Here is a 16301-nt window from a genome sequence, read left to right as displayed (position 1 = left end):
TAGCTCCGACCAACAGGAAGTCAGATATTTTGGTTTGAATGTGATTTAATGGGAATTTTGCCAGTCTCTCTCAGTGTCTGTGTGTGTGAGAGAGGAGGGGGGCTTTATTTTAACCCTTTCTCTGCTGTGTGGGACTTCTCGGGCACTTTTGGGGCCCTTAACGTGCTCAAAAACTCTTGAAACTTTGCACACAGGTCAGAACCCGCGGCCATCAGGGCCCGACTGAAGCTGGTACCCGGGCGTGGCAGGGGGGCTCGGCAGCGCCCCCTGGAATGGGATTCAAAAACATGTCCATATATCAAACACGCTTGCATGTAATAATATGAAACTCGATACACATATAGATCTCATCGGGCCGAACAACTTTCGTGCTCTAAGTTTTACGCCAGTCCAACAGGAAGTCGGCTATTATGGGCTGTATGGAAACGCATGTTCTGGCATTTGAAACACTTCTCCCAGAGAATTCATCCGATGACCACGAAACTCGGTGTGCATGAAGTCAAGACATGGAGGATGCTAAATTGCGGACGGATTTTTGATATCTCGAACGGTTTGGCCGTGGCGAGGAAACGAATTTATGATTAAAAAAGGATGCATAAAGTGTGTTATAACTTAGTTATAGTTTTACCTACAGTTACAAAACTCAGCGTGTATATTGATCTTATCAAGCCGAACAACTTTCTAATTTACAGTCATTAGCTCCGACCAACAGAAAGTCAGATATTGTGGTTTGAATGTGAATTCTGTCTCTCTCTGTCTCTCTGCCATTCTGTGTGTGTGTGTCTGTCTGTGTGGGGTGGGGAGGGGAGGGGGGATCTGTGTATGTGTGTGTGTGTGTGTGTGTGTGTGTGTGTGTGAGGAGGGGGGCTAGTTTAGTTTAACCCTTTCTCTGCTGTGTGCAAAATCTCGGGCACTTTTGGGGCCCTTAACGTGCTCGAAAACTCTTGAAATTTTGCACACAGGTCAGAACCCGCGGCCATCAGGGCCGGGCTGAAGCTGGTAACCGGGCGTGGCAGGGGGGCTCGACAGCGCCCCCTGGAATGGGATTCAAACACTTGTCCGTATATCAAACACGCTTGCATGTAATAATATGAAACTCGGTACACATTTAGATCTCATCGGGCCGAACAACTTTCGTGCTCTAAGTTTTACGCCAGCCCAACAGGAAGTCGGCTATTGTGGGTGGTATGAAAACGCATGCCCCTGGAATTTGAAACACTCTTTCTAGAAAATTCATCCAATCGCAACCAAACTCGGTCAGCCTGACGACAAGACATTGAGGATACTAAATTGCTGACGGATTTTTGATATCTCGAACAGTTTGGCCGTGGCGAGGAAACTAAATTATGGCGAGAAAAGAGAAACACGATCTGTTATAACGTCTTAATACATTTATTGATCTTGATGAAACTTCAGTAGCGTGTTTGTTGTAAGAGAGCGATCACATGGATGTAACTAATGTGAGTCCCCCCCCTTTTCTGTGTGTGTTTGGAGGGGAGCAGAAAGACTCACACTGATACAAGCTCTAAAGCAGACTTCTTTCTCGACAGTCAAAGCGGGGTTACGTTATTGCCCGTCGTGCACAGGAACCCGAAAGGCAACGGGGTGGCGGCTTTTTATATATATATATATATATATATATATATATATATATATATATATATATATAATAAATATAGCTGCAAGCAGCGATGGAGGGCCCAAGCCGGTGGCACCGCCACCCTGGTGCCTTATAAATAAATATAGCTGCAAGCAGCGATGGAGGGCCCAAGCCGGTGGCAGCGCCAGCCCGGTGCCTTTAGTGTAACTAAAGGCACCAGGGTGGCGGTGCCACCGGCTTGGGCCCGTAATCGCTGCTTGCAGCTATATTTATTTATATATATATATATATATATATATATATTTATTATTATATTACTACCTTTTGGGCACTTTTGGGGGCCTTAACGTGCTCAAAAACTCTTGAAACTTTGCACAAATGTCAGAACCCGCGGCCATTAGAGCCGGACTGAAGCTGGGACCCGGGCGTGGCAGGGGGGCTCGACAGCGCCCCCTGGAACGCGGTCCGAAAACTTGGTCCATAAATCAAACACGCTTGCGTGTAATAATATGAAACTCGGTACACTTATAGATCTCATCGGTTCATATATCCTTCGTGCTCTGACTTTTTACCCAAGCCCAACAGGAAGTCGGCTATTTGGCGTAGTTTAAAAAACACATGCAATGGAATTTAAAATACTCCTCCTAGACGATTCAACCAATCACCACGAAACTCGGTGTGCATGAAGTCAAGACATGGAGGATGAAAAATTGCGAGGGTTTTTTTGATATCTCGAACGGTTTGGCCGTGGCGAGGAAACGAATTTATGGCGAATATTGGAAACAGGAAGTGTGTTATAACATCCTCATACATTAATTGATCTTGATGAAACTTCAGCAGTGTGTTCGTTGTAAGAGGCCGATCACATGGATGTGACTATTGTGAGTCAAAGTTATAGCGCCACCAACTGGCAGCAGGAAGTGTGTCACTTTCAAAATGCTTTGAATTCACCCTCTTATTTTTACCCGATTTGCTTCAAACTTTATGTGTATAATGTAAACACACGGCAGATGTAGACCTGTGAAAGAATTATTGATATCTTAAATACTGTTGCCATGGCAACGCTTTAAACTGTTATATTCTTTTTGGGTGCATTTGAGGCTCTTAACATGCTTCAAATTGCATGAAACTCAACATGCATATCAGATTTATTAGGTACTAGGTATGTGTGAAGTTTCAGAAACGGGCGCGGTGGAGGGGCTCAGTAGCGCCACCTTTAGTCAAAAATGGGGTATTAGTTTTACCTACAGTAACAAAAATCGGTATCTATATTTATCTCCCCGAGCCGGACAACTTTCTAATTTACAGTCATTAGCTCCGACCAACAGGAAGTCAGATATTTTGGTTTGAATGTGATTTGATGGGAATTTTGCCAGTCTCTCTCAGTGTCTGTGTGTGTGAGAGAGGAGGGGGGCTTTATTTTAACCCTTTCTCTGCTGTGTGGGACTTCTCTGGCACTTTTGGGGCCCTTAACGTGCTCGAAAACTCTTGAAACTTTGCACACAGGTCAGAACCTGCGGCCATCAGGGCTGGGCTGAAGCTGGTACCCGGGCGTGGCAGGGGAGCTCAACAGCGCCCCCTTGAACGTGGTCCGAAAAACTTGGTCCATATATCAAACACGTTTGCATGTAATAATATGAAACTCGGTACACATATAGATTTAATCGGGCCGAACAACTTTCGTGCTCTAAGTTTTACGCCAGTCCAACAGGAAGTCGGCTATTATGGGCTGTATGAAAATGCATGCCCCTGGAATTTGATATACTCGTCCAAGAAAAATTATCCTATCGCCACCAAACTCGGTCAGCATGAAGTCAAGACATTGAGGACGGTAAATTGCGGACGGATTTTTGATATCTCGAACGGTTTGGCCGTGGCGAGGAAACGAAGTTATGGCGAGAAAAGAAAAACACAATGTGTTATAACGTCTTCATACATTTATTGATCTTGATGAAACTTCAGCAGTGTGTTTGTTGTAAGAGGGCGATCACATGGATGTGACTATTGTGAGTCAAAGTTATAGCGCCACCAACTGGCAGCAGGAAGTGTGTTACTTTCAAGATACTTTTGACTAAAGTGGGTGAGTTATTTTTACCTACAGTCACAAAACTCGGTATGTAAATTGTGCTTATCGATCCGGACAACTTTCTCATTTACAGTCATTAGCTCCGACCAACAGGAAGTCAGATATTTTGGTTTGAATGTGGTTTTGTCTCTCTCTGACAGAGTTCCCCCTGCCATTCTCTGTGTGTGTGTGTGTGTGTGTGTGTGTGTGTGTGTGTGTGGGGAGGGAGGGAGGGCACACACACAGACAGCCCCCCCCCTTTTCTGTGTGTGTTTGGAGGGGAGCAGAAAGACTCACACTGATGCAAGCTCTAAAGCAGACTTCTTCTCGACAGTCAAAGCGGGGTTACGTTATTGCCCGTCGTGCACAGGAACCCGAAAGGCAACGGGGTGGCGGCTTTTTATATATATATATATATATATATATAAATAAATATAGCTGCAAGCAGCGATGGAGGGCCCAAGCCGGTGGCAGCGCCAGCCCGGTGCCTTTAGTGTAACTAAAGGCACCAGGGTGGCGGTGCCACCGGCTTGGGCCCGTAATCGCTGCTTGCAGCTATATTTATTTATATATATATATTTAATATTGCTCTTCTCTGTTATTAGTGATAACTAACCCTTAAACACAGGGGTCGTCAAATTCGGTCCTGGAGGGCTGGTGTCCTGTAGAGTTTAGCTCCGACCACCAGGAACAAGTTTGATGACCACTGATTAAACATGTCAGGTTAAAAAATAATAATTACCTTACCTGAGACGAGGAGTGAGCGCTTGGCTGCTGATCCGCCATGATTTTAGCGCCAGTGGTTTAGAACGTTGGTGAGGCGCATCCGCACTTCGTTGAATCGGCAGAACTGCGCATGCGTCGCGAGTGAGCGCTGTGTTTGAAGCTCCGTCGACTTGATTCATAAATCGTTGATTTTGTTCTTTACACTCATTTAGAAACGAGCATTTTCTATTTTTCCAGCGTGTGAACATATCTCCGATACTACTCTCTATAAAAAACAATCGGATTGCTTTGATATCGCTAGTTATATCCAACTTTCCGAACTTCCGTTACTATCTCTAACGATAGCCCGCTAGCATTGCACGCGTGGCCTCGCCTATCGACCGTCTTATTTACACTCGAATCACTGAAATCGCTCTGTTTGTGTTGGAGTTTGTGCTTGTGCTTCGAATCGCTTGTTTGTGTTTGAAGTTTGTATCTGTGTTTCGAATCGCTTGTTTGTGTTGTGTTTCGAATCGCTTAACTGTTAGTTTGTGCTGTGTTTCGAATCGCTTTGTTGTGTTGTGTTTCGAATAGCTTAACTGTTAGTTTGTGTTGTGTTCGAATCGCTTTGTTTGTGTTTGTGTTTCTGTCAGGTCAAATACAAAAGGATCCAAAAGCAAAGGTAAATCAATGCAAAGTCTTTAATGTCCAACAAAAATCAGCTCTTAGATAGATAGCTCAAAACTGGAACTCAAAGGGGCTCTCCAGGAAAACAGCTTCACATGGATACTTTGTCGGGAGAGACTTGGATGAACAGAACAAACTCTCAGATAGGTGGGTCCTTGTAGAAGGCAGTCGGGCTGAGATCTACAGATGTGGCTCGTCACAACAGGTAACAGGAAACAGGGAACAACAAGGCGAATGCTGCTACACAAGACAAGACATGGTAAGATATCCTTTTGCTGACAAACATAAGAGAGCCTTACTCACACAATAATCCGACACAGAACAGAGAGAACAAACACTAGAAGTAGACGGAGTAATCAGACAAGACAAGACACAGGTGTGAGCGCAAAGCAGCGTGAGCACTGATTGTGATGATCAACAGGTGAAGACAGAGTGAAACCATGAGTGTATGTGTGTGCGCTAGAGAGTGAGAGAGATGGGTGTGTCAATGAGTGTGTAAATGAGTGTGTGTGGTGGAAAAAGAGTGAAAGAGAACAGAGAAGTAACCCAGATCCTGACAGTTTCGAATCGCTTAACTGTTAGTTTGTGTTGTGTTCGAATCGCTTTGTTTGTGTTTGTGTTTCGAATCGCTTAACTGTTAGTTTGTGTTGTGTTCGAATCGCTTTGTTTGTGTTTGTGTTTCGAATCGCTTAACTCTTAGTTTGTGTTGTGTTCGAATCGCTTTGTTTGTGTTTGTGTTTCGAATCGCTTAACTGTTAGTTTGTGTTGTGTTCGAATCGCTTTGTTTGTGTTTGTGTTTCGAATCGCTTAACTGTTAGTTTGTGTTGTGTTCGAATCGCTTTGTTTGTGTTTGTGTTTCGAATCGCTTAACTGTTAGTTTGTGTTGTGTTCGAATCGCTTTGTTTGTGTTTGTGTTTCGAATCGCTTAACTGTTAGTTTGTGTTGTGTTTCGAATCGCTTTGTTTGTGTTTGGAGTTATGTTTGTGTTCGAATCGCTTTGTTTGTGTTTGGAGCTCCGTCAAATTGATTCATAAATCCTTGATTTTCTTCTTTACACATTTTTGTGTCTCGAATCACTTTGTTTGTGTTTGGAGATCAGTCGAATCTCCATTTCTCTATTTTTCTCTACTTTTCCAGCGTGTGAACATATCTCCGATACTACTCTCTATAAAAAAAACAAAAAAACAATCGGATTGCTTTGATATCGCTGGTTATATCCAACTTTCCGAACTTCCGTTACTATCTCTAACGTTAGCCCGCTAGCATTTGCACGCGTGGTCTCGCCTATCGACCGTCTTATTTACACTCGAATCACTGGAAGGATACGGGTTCTATCCATGATTTCAGTCCTAAATTAGTAGTGATATTGGTAGCATCACTGCTAATTTATTGTTCATCTGTCATAATGGCGAATACATCGGATGTGTGTCTACCTCTGAGTGCAGGTGAGGACACGTTTGAGCTGCATTCGGTGCGGTTGGAGCTGGAGTCCGTGGATAAGCAGATCCGTGATCTGCTGGGGAGGCAGGCCGAGCTGCGAGACCGACGATCAGCGCTTGAAGCATCACGCGCCGATGCTCACAAGTCAGTGGTTAGTAACTTTTCGACTCCGGCCTCCTCTACTCCGTGTATTTCTCTGCACAGGACCCGAGCCCCCCTGGTTTCGTTTACCCCGACAACGACACAGCACCATGGACCCTGGATGATGCCACAGCGGAAGACACGAGCCAGGACCAGAGCAAGGACCTCTCCGCCCCTCCCGGTCTTCGAGATCTCCACCCGGAACCGCTTCTCCCCTCTTCGCGAGACGGAACGCGACGACGCTGTGATCATCGGCAGTTCCATGGTCCGGCATGTCCGCGCTACCTCAGGTAAAGGTATGGTGCGCACTCACTGCTTTCCTGGTGCTCGTGTTCTCGATGTCGCTGCGCAGGTCCCCGAGATCCTGAACGGTGACGAGCGCGTCGGAGCTGTCGTGCTGCACGCGGGGGTGAACGACATCAGGCTGCGGCAGACGGAGGTTCTGAAGAGGGACTACAGGAGCCTGATCGAGACGGTACGCAGAACATCGCCTGAAGCAAAGATCGTCGTGTCTGGACCGCTTCCCACGTACCGACAAGGACAAGAAAGGTTCAGTAGATTGTTTGCACTAAATGAATGGTTAATGTCATGGTGTAATGAACAGAGACTGCTCTTTGTAAATAATTGGAATCTGTTTTGGGAGCGACCTAGGCTCTACCGTGCTGATGGCCTGCACCCCAGCAGAATCGGAGCGGCTGTTCTGTCGGACAACATCTCCAAGACGTTACACACCATATGACTAGTAAGTCAAAGTCCAAATCACATTCTTTGCTGTCCCAAATTAATTGATATAAGTACCAGTGTAGAACACTATATAGAAACTGTGTCTATTCCTCGTTTAGTGAGGCCAAACAATAAATCTACTGCAGGATCTAAGAAAAATCTAATTGTGATTAAACCAGAAAATCTCAATATTAGTGAACAAAAACAATTTCTAAAGCTAGGTCTTCTAAACATTAGATCGCTCACACCTAAGACGGTTATTGTAAATGAAATGGTCACTGATAATAGCATCGATGTACTCTGCCTTACTGAAACCTGGCTTAAACCAAATGATTATTTCGGTCTTAATGAGTCCACTCCACCAGGATACGGCTATAAGCATGAGCCCCGTCTGATTGGTCGTGGCGGCGGTGTTGCAACAATCTATAGAGATATTCTTAATGTTACTCAGAAAACAGGCCACAGGTTTAATTCGTTTGAAGTACTTGTGCTAAATGTTACGCTCCTAGATGTAAGAAAGAAATCCCTATTATCTCTAGCCTTGGCTACTGTATATAGACCGCCAGGGCCTTACGCTGATTTCCTAAAAGAGTTTGCAGATTTTCTCTCAGATCTATTGGTCAATGTCGATAAGGCAATAATTGTTGGAGATTTCAACATACACGTAGATAACACAAATGATGCGTTAGGGGCTGCGTTCACAGATCTACTAAACTCCTTTGGGGTCAAGCAAAACGTTAGTGGTCCCACTCATCGTCTTAATCATACTTTAGATTTAATTATATCATATGGAACCGATCCAACCGATATAGATATTACACCGCAAAGTGATGATGTCACTGATCATTACATGGTAACTTGCATACTACGTACGGCTGAAATGTGCCATGTTGCGCCGCGTTATCGACCAGGCAGAACAATCCTTCCAACTACTATAGATAGATTCTTGAATAGCTTACCTGATCTATCTCCGCTCCTCAGTGAACCCAAACTAACAGATGAGCTAGAGGAAATGACTAGCAGTATGAGCACCATTCTCTCTAGTACATTATAAATTGTTGCACCAATTAGATTAAAAAAGGTTAGAGAGAAAACTAAGCACCATGGTACAACAGTGCTACGCATGTTATCAAGAGAGAAACTCGTAACTTAGAGCGCAAATGGAAACAAACTAATTTAGAGGTCTTTAGAATCGCGTGGAAAGACAGTATGTCACGTTATAAAAAGGCTCTAAAAGCAGCCAGGGCTGAGCATCTCAGCAAACTAATAGAAAATAACCAAAACAATCCAAGGTTTTTATTTAACACTGTGGCTAGATTAACAAATAAACAGACATCACCTGAACAAAATATTCCGTTACATCTTAATAGTAATGATTTCATGAATTTCTTCACTGAGAAAATAGAAAGCATCAGAAACACAATTGTAAATGTACAATCTTTGACAGCATCTTATGATTCAGCCTCAATTATCGTCCCTCAAGAACAACTACAGCGCTTTACAACTATAGGACAGGAAGAGCTAAATAAACTTATTACTGCATCTAAACCAACAACATGTTTATTAGATCCAATACCCACTAAACTACTGAAAGAAGTGTTACCTGTAGTGGAAGAGCCTCTTCTCAATATTATTAACTTGTCTCTATCTTTAGGACATGTTCCAAAAACATTCAAGCTGGCAGTTATAAAACCTCTTATTAAGAAACCACAATTAGATCCAAATAACCTAGCAAAAGTTTCAGTCTGGATTCAGGCCACATCATAGCACAGAAACTGCGCTGGTTAAAATTACAAATGATTTACTTTTAGCTTCTGACCAAGGCTGTATCTCAATACTAGTTTTACTCGATCTTAGTGCTGCGTTCGACACTATAGATCATAAAATACTCTTAGATCGACTTCAAAATTACACTGATGTTCAGGGACAGGCATTAAGCTGGTTTAGATCGTACCTATCAGACCGTTACCATTTTGTCCATTTAAATGGGGAAAAATCAAAGATAACGTCAGTAAATTATGGAGTGCCGCAGGGATCTCTGCTATTCTCAATTTATATGCTGCCACTTGGTAATATTATAAGAAAACATGGAATAAGTTTCCACTGTTATGCTGATGACACTCAATTATATATTTCATCACGACCAGATGATAACACTAAATTATCTGAAATGACAGAGTGTGTTAAAGATATAAAATATTGGATGACGTGTAATTTTCTTCTATTAAATTCAGATAAAACGGAGGTATTACTGATTGGTCCAAAAAACTGCCCACAAAACCTCTTACAATACAACCTTAATCTAGATGGACGTCCTGTTACTTTATCCTCTACAGTAAAAGACCTGGGTGTTATACTAGACCGCAACTTGTCTTTTGAAAATCATATTTCAAATGTCACAAGAACAGCCTTTTTCCACCTTAGAAACATTGCTAAGCTACGTAATATGCTATCAGTTTCTGATGCAGAAAAGTTAGTTCATGCATTCATGACCTCGAGACTAGATTACTGTAATGCTCTATTAGCTGGTTGTCCTGCATCCTCCGTAAACAAGCTACAGTTAGTCCAAAATGCAGCCGCTAGAGTTCTTACTAGGTCAAGAAAATATGATCATATAACACCAATTTTATCATCTCTACACTGGTTACCTATTAAGTTCCGTATCAACTACAAAGTATTGTTACTGACCTATAAAGCCCTAAATGGTTTAGCTCCTGTGTATTTAAGAGATCTTCTATCGCCATATAATCCATCGCGCTCTTTAAGATCGCTAAATTCGAGGCTTCTGGTCGTACCTAGGATAACTAAGTCCACTAAAGGAGGGAGGGCGTTTTCACATCTAGCTCCTAAACTCTGGAATAGCCTTCCTGATACTGTCCGAGGCTCAGACTCGCTCTCCCAGTTTAAAACTAGATTAAAGACGCATCTCTTTAGCCAAGCATTCACATGATGCATCTCATACCTTTTATACTACAGTTAAATCAGATCAAATGCATTCATATTATGAACAGCAGCTACGCTAATTATTTCCCATCTGCCTTTTTTGTTGTTATCTCGGGACGCCTGTCCCTATAACTCAAATAGAGTTCGTCAGCTCCAGTTATGTATCCAGCCTCTCATGGAGACTTCAGATGCCCCAACGCCTGTGATGAGACGACCCAACGCCGGCGATATGTTATGCCCTAAATTTTATGATTAACTAACTGTATTTTGTGTGTATATTTTTGAAATGCATTTTCTGTAAAGCTGCTTTGAAACAATATGTATTGTATAAAGCGCTATACAAATAAACTTGAATTGAATTGAATTGAATCGATTCATCTTCCCTCGGACAGTAATGCCTGTGACCTTGATGACGTATTTTTGACAGTCGTTTCGCACACCGCACTTCGTGGTCGTAATTCGCATGTCGTGTGTGTAACAGAGCTGTTGTGAAAACAAGCGCTGTGTCTGTAAACTGTCACAGTCGTGCATTTTAGAGTTGCACTCTAAAAAACACACAGAATTGCGGATCTGTAAACTGTCGTGGCCGTAGATTTTGGAATCCAACTCTGACAAAAAACAGAATTACATACAATAGTTTTAAATTACGCACGAGTATATTAAAATTACACACAAATGTTTTAAATTACGTACAATTATTTTTGATAGTGATTTTATTCCATATTTATGACGCAAAAATCGTAATTTTGCGTCATAAAAAGCAGGAAGTCCAATTTCTTTGAATAAGGGTAAGACTACAAACACTAGCTCATCATTTATCCAGTAGAATGCGCTGTTCCGCATGTTTTCAGCCCGCCCATAGAGGGAGGGATCTCACCGTTTATATACTGTCTATGGATCTCACTTATGGCGCTTTTCCACTGCACAGTACCAGCTCGCCTTGGCTCGCCTTACCTCGACTCGGCTCGCCTCTGTTTGGTTTTCCACTGTGTAAAAGTTGTACCAGTACCTGCTTCCAGGTACTTTTTTTCGTATCACCTCCGGCGAGGTTCTAAGCGAGCCGAGGCGAGCTGAGGCGATACTAAAACGTGACGTGACACACGGGAGACTGCTGATTGGTCAGCGAGAATCGTCACTATTCACTGCGCCATCATTGCACGCGCCAGACGGAGTATCCTGAATAACCCCGGCATTTTTAAATAGTTTTGCCAGAGATTGCGTGATATACCCATTACTAATATTATGTAAAACAGCATACACTCGATTTCCTCCATTGTCCTGTGTGTGTGTGGGTAGCGGGTGTGTGTCGCGTCGCTATGACGACCACCAGGTACTATTGTGGAAGTACTATATGCAATGGAAAACGGAGCGAAACGCGAGCCGAGCCGAGACGAGCTGAGACGAGCTGAGTCGAGTCGAGCTGGTACTGGTAATGGAAAAGCGCCATTACAGAATGTACATATAGTGTCAGCCATTTTTTATTTGGAAGCTAAGCTAACAGTTTCTCTTGTTCTGTGGAGAAAGCCGAGTAGTAGGGGTTACCATCCTCTTTTTCCCGCACATGTCCGGCCGTCGAGATCGTCCAAAATGTGCGGGATTCGGCTTTTGCTTTCTGCAGTCGCATTCATTGTTTACATGCACACCTTTTGTTTCAATCTAACTGAACTCATTCCGATCGGTGAATCTGACTGTAGTGTTTACATGAACGCTAAACAAGTGATCGGTTGATGTGCGTTTTAACATTGCTAAGAAAATTCCCGCTCCTCCGTGAGAGACACGAGACCGGTGCGTCCCACAGGCGCCGCTCATCAGTAATCACGCCACCGGCCTCGCGCCGTTCTCCCGTGGCCGTTGGTCTCGTTCCTGCTCGCCGTTCTCCCGCGGCCGTCAGTCTCGTCCTGCTCGCCGTTCTCCCGCGGCCGTCAGTCTCGCGCCGTTCTCCCGCGGCCGTCGGTCTCATTCCTGCTCGCCGTTCTCCCGCGGCCGTCAGTCTCGTCCTGCTCGCCGTTCTCCCGCGGCCGTCAGTCTCGTCCTGCTCGCCGTTCTCCCGCGGCCGTCGGTCTCATTCCTGCTCGCCGTTCTCCCGCGGCCGTCAGTCTCGTCCTGCTCGCCGTTCTCCCGCGGCCGTCAGTCTCGCGCCGTTCTCCCGTGGCCGTCGGTCTCATTCCTGCTCGCCGTTCTCCCGCGGCCGTCAGTCTCGTCCTGCTCGCCGTTCTCCCGCGGCCGTCAGTCTCGCGCCGTTCTCCCGCGGCCGTCGGTCTCATTCCTGCTCGCCGTTCTCCCGCGGCCGTCAGTCTCGTCCTGCTCGCCGTTCTCCCGCGGCCGTCAGTCTCGTCCTGCTCGCCGTTCTCCCGCGGCCGTCGGTCTCATTCCTGCTCGCCGTTCTCCCGCGGCCGTCAGTCTCGTCCTGCTCGCCGTTCTCCCGCGGCCGTCAGTCTCGCGCCGTTCTCCCGTGGCCGTCGGTCTCATTCCTGCTCGCCGTTCTCCCGCGGCCGTCAGTCTCGTCCTGCTCGCCGTTCTCCCGCGGCCGTCAGTCTCGCGCCGTTCTCCCGCGGCCGTCAGTCTCGTCCCGCTCGCCGCAGTAAACATGATGAATGGCGACTGTAGAACGCAAAAGCCGAATCCTGGACATTTTGGGCGACATCAAAATACCGGGCAGACTCACGGAGACTCACTAGTAGCATAGCCTTGTTTACAGCGGCCTCTTACCGGTAGGCGTGGCCTCCTAGGGCAGCAAAGCAAGTGCATTCTGGGAGTTGTTGTCTTTCATCCCCATAAGCCAAAAATACATTTTCTGGCTTTTCTCAGTCTAGAAGGCTCCAAATTAAAAAATAATTTCACATTTCTTCTACATAAATGACCCATTTTAAATACACATTCATCTTTCCAGAGGTGAAGTATCCCTTTAACGAAGGTTAGCCAGCTGAGCTCAAACAACTAAGCTAACTAAAATGAAGTTGGTTAACCATCAAATTTTATATAATAATGTGTTCTCGCCAGGCCCGGCCCCAGATATTAGATGAAGTCATTGCTCACCGATGTCCAGTGATCTCCTGTGAGAGCGACATATTTTGCTTTCTCTAAAATGTCCATCCTTCGCGCCCTCTCGCTGTCATACAAACTGTGTATTCTCGACATAATCGTTCTTCTCGAGGGTAGATTGTAAGACGTGTCTCCCGATGCAATTTGCACGATTTCTCTCAGTCCCTCGTCTTCCACAATGCTAACTGGGCGGCAGTTTCTAGCTATCCATTTAGCTAAAGCATCGGTTAATTGATCAGTTACAGGTTTGGTCAATGGCCTGCCACGATTACTGTAGCACTCTAGTAACGTGGATTGGTGAGGCGCTCCTGTAGCCTCGCTAGTTATGTTGCTAGCACCTGGGTGCTTTGCTTTTAAATGGTAGATTAAAGACGAATTGCTTCTATAATATTTAAATTCAGCTTTGCAAATCGTACACACCATCTTTGTTTTATCAAACAGGCCATCAGGCAACTTTTTAAATGTAAACATTCCTCCTAAAACTCCATCCTTGTTCATCTCCATCATGAAAGGGTGACTGTTCGGCACATTCACAATAAGCAATAGGAAGTCATGGAAACGATCAAGGCAAAATTGCGTCAATTGCGTTATTTTTTTTTAACGCGTTAAACATGTAAAATTAATCGCAAAGATTAACACGTTAATTCCCCCATCCCTATCTCCTTCAAGTCCCTGTTCGGGCGCCACTTATGTAACGGTGGCTAGCCCATTCAAATGGGATTTCTAAATTTAAACTCCTTCACAAGACAGCCCACAAAAAAGATTCAGGGTAAATATTTATATTATTCTTTTAACAAAACAAACAAAAAATCAGTGTTGGGGAGTAGTTAACTACAAGTAGCGACGCTACTAACTTAACTACATTTTTCAGTAGCTTGGCAGTAACTCAGTTGCTTTTTAAACAGTGTAGCTTTTCCAGTAGCTAACTACTTTTTGCAGCAAGTAGCGGTGTAGCGCGAGCAAAAGCTACATTGCGTTTTGTCGAGCCTGCGCGAATCAGCGCGATGTCAGGATATTCTTCTTCTTTTAGAGTTGTGACGTTCGCGAACGAACCAATTCTTTTGAACGGCTCATAAATATGAACGATGGGAGCCGAGTCGCGGCTGGAGGGGAGCCGTTCTTTCTGTCGTTCTTTTTTTCCTATGCGTGTTTCACACAGATGCACACAAATGAGCTCCTCCGGAGACAGAACAGTTATAGGGGGAGGGGCGCACCCAGCGCAGGGGTGTTGTGTGATGATAGTTGTGTTCCATTTTATTTATTCTAATTTTATCTACAGTATATATTTAAAACTTTAAATATTTTTTGTTTTCTATCAAAATGTTCTTGTGTGGAAGTGTTTTAGTAAAAGCTGTTTTGCACAGAAATTCATTGCAGCCGGCTTTGTTTTTGATGTTTATTTGTGAGTAGGTATGAATAACATAGTCAACGTAGCTTTACACACACACTTTGGTAAATCCAAAATAGTGATGTCACTGTCTAAGCAGAGGGATGACACATGACAAATGAGGTAATAATCAATATTTCAGAATAATTCAAACTCAGATATTGGTGTGTGATATCTGAGTTAATTATTTGACTACAAATCTCACCTCATCATTCTCCCAGTGAATATTTCCAGGCTAAACTGAGATGTCCCCAATCTGGCTTCTTAAAACTGACTACTGGTAAATATTTAAAAAGAGCCAAAAACAGATCGCCAAGATCCGGATCCCCTCAAATAGCCATTTTTTGCCATTACCGCCACCTGTTGTTTAATCAGTTCACTGACGTACAGAAGTGGGTTGACACACCCATATTATCCATGATGGAGCAAGACGTGGCGGCAGATTTGGAGGATGGAGAAACAACTAATGTTAATTACCCATGGCCTTATTTGTCCAAGTTCATATTTGTTGCAATTTTGCACTTTTGACAAACAGTCTGAGATATTTGAGTGTAGTGTGTAATAAAACAATACTCTTTGAAATCATAATTGTATTGCATTGTTTTAAACACTAAATATTTTACTTAAACATTCCTCAGACACTTATTCAGTTATTTATAATATACGTTGTTCAAAAAAATCAAAAGTAGTTTCAATGTAGCTAGCTACTTTTTTATAGTAACTTGTAGTGTAGCTAACTACTTTTCCAAAAGGGTAGCTTGACTGTAGTTTAACTACTTTAACTTACGAGTAGCTTGTAGCTTGTCAAATTACAGTTTCAGAGTAGCTTCCCCAACACTGCAAAAAATAAACAATACTATTTCATTTTCTCATAACAGAGGTTTAGTATATTATCAGATCACAACCCTTACGAAAATTAACCATGGTTTTTTTGTAGTTACTATGGTTTTTTTGTAGTAACCATGATTTAACTATGGTTTTTGTAGTAAAACCATAGTAACTAGTAAATGAACCACGGTTTTACTACAATAACCGTGGTTTAACCATGGTTTTTTTGTAGTAACCATGGTTTGTTTTGTAGTAACCATGGTTTGTTTTGTAGTAACCATGGTTTAACTATGGTTTTTGTAGTAACTACAAAATGAACCATGGTTTTACTACAATAACCTTGGTTTAGACATGGTTTTTGTGGTAAAACCATAGTAACGATAAAATGAACCATGGTTTTTGTAGTAAAGCCATAGTAACAAAAAAATTAACCATGGTTTTACCATAGTAAAAACCATGGTTAATTTTGTTAAAATTCACTCTCAGAAAAAAAGGTACACAATGGTGCAAATAATGTTCCTCAAATAACAGTTTTGTACCTTTTCAAAAAAACATGGTTAATTTAGTTAAAATTCACTCTCAGAAAAAAAAGGTACACTGAAGTGAAGGTACATAATTCATAGGGACATAATATTGTTCTAACATCAAGGGTACAGTGAAAGGCAATTACTGTTTCATTCATGATTGGTTGCTGTGTTGAGTATTTGGCATAGCAACAAAGACGCTGATTGGTCGAAATC

General features: G+C 43.3%; 1 protein-coding gene across 1 annotated transcript in view; it reads right to left on the bottom strand.

Annotated features, from left to right (window-relative positions):
• The window catches only part of LOC306985427 (uncharacterized protein), a 31099-nt gene extending 26221 nt beyond the window's left edge, over positions 1–4878 (bottom strand). The window contains exon 1 of the mRNA XM_079587671.1: positions 4413–4878. Coding sequence (XP_079443797.1) covers positions 4413–4451 — 39 coding nt within the window. The 5' untranslated portion in view covers positions 4452–4878. The remainder of the gene's footprint in view (positions 1–4412) is intronic.
• Positions 4879–16301: the final 11423 nt, after the last annotated feature.

This window comes from Phoxinus phoxinus, assembly GCF_949152265.1.
Source record: "Phoxinus phoxinus genome assembly, chromosome: 18".
Taxonomy (NCBI): Eukaryota; Metazoa; Chordata; class Actinopteri; order Cypriniformes; family Leuciscidae; genus Phoxinus; species Phoxinus phoxinus.
Note: the sequence above shows the minus strand (reverse complement) of the source record. Positions and strands in the feature narration are given on the sequence as shown.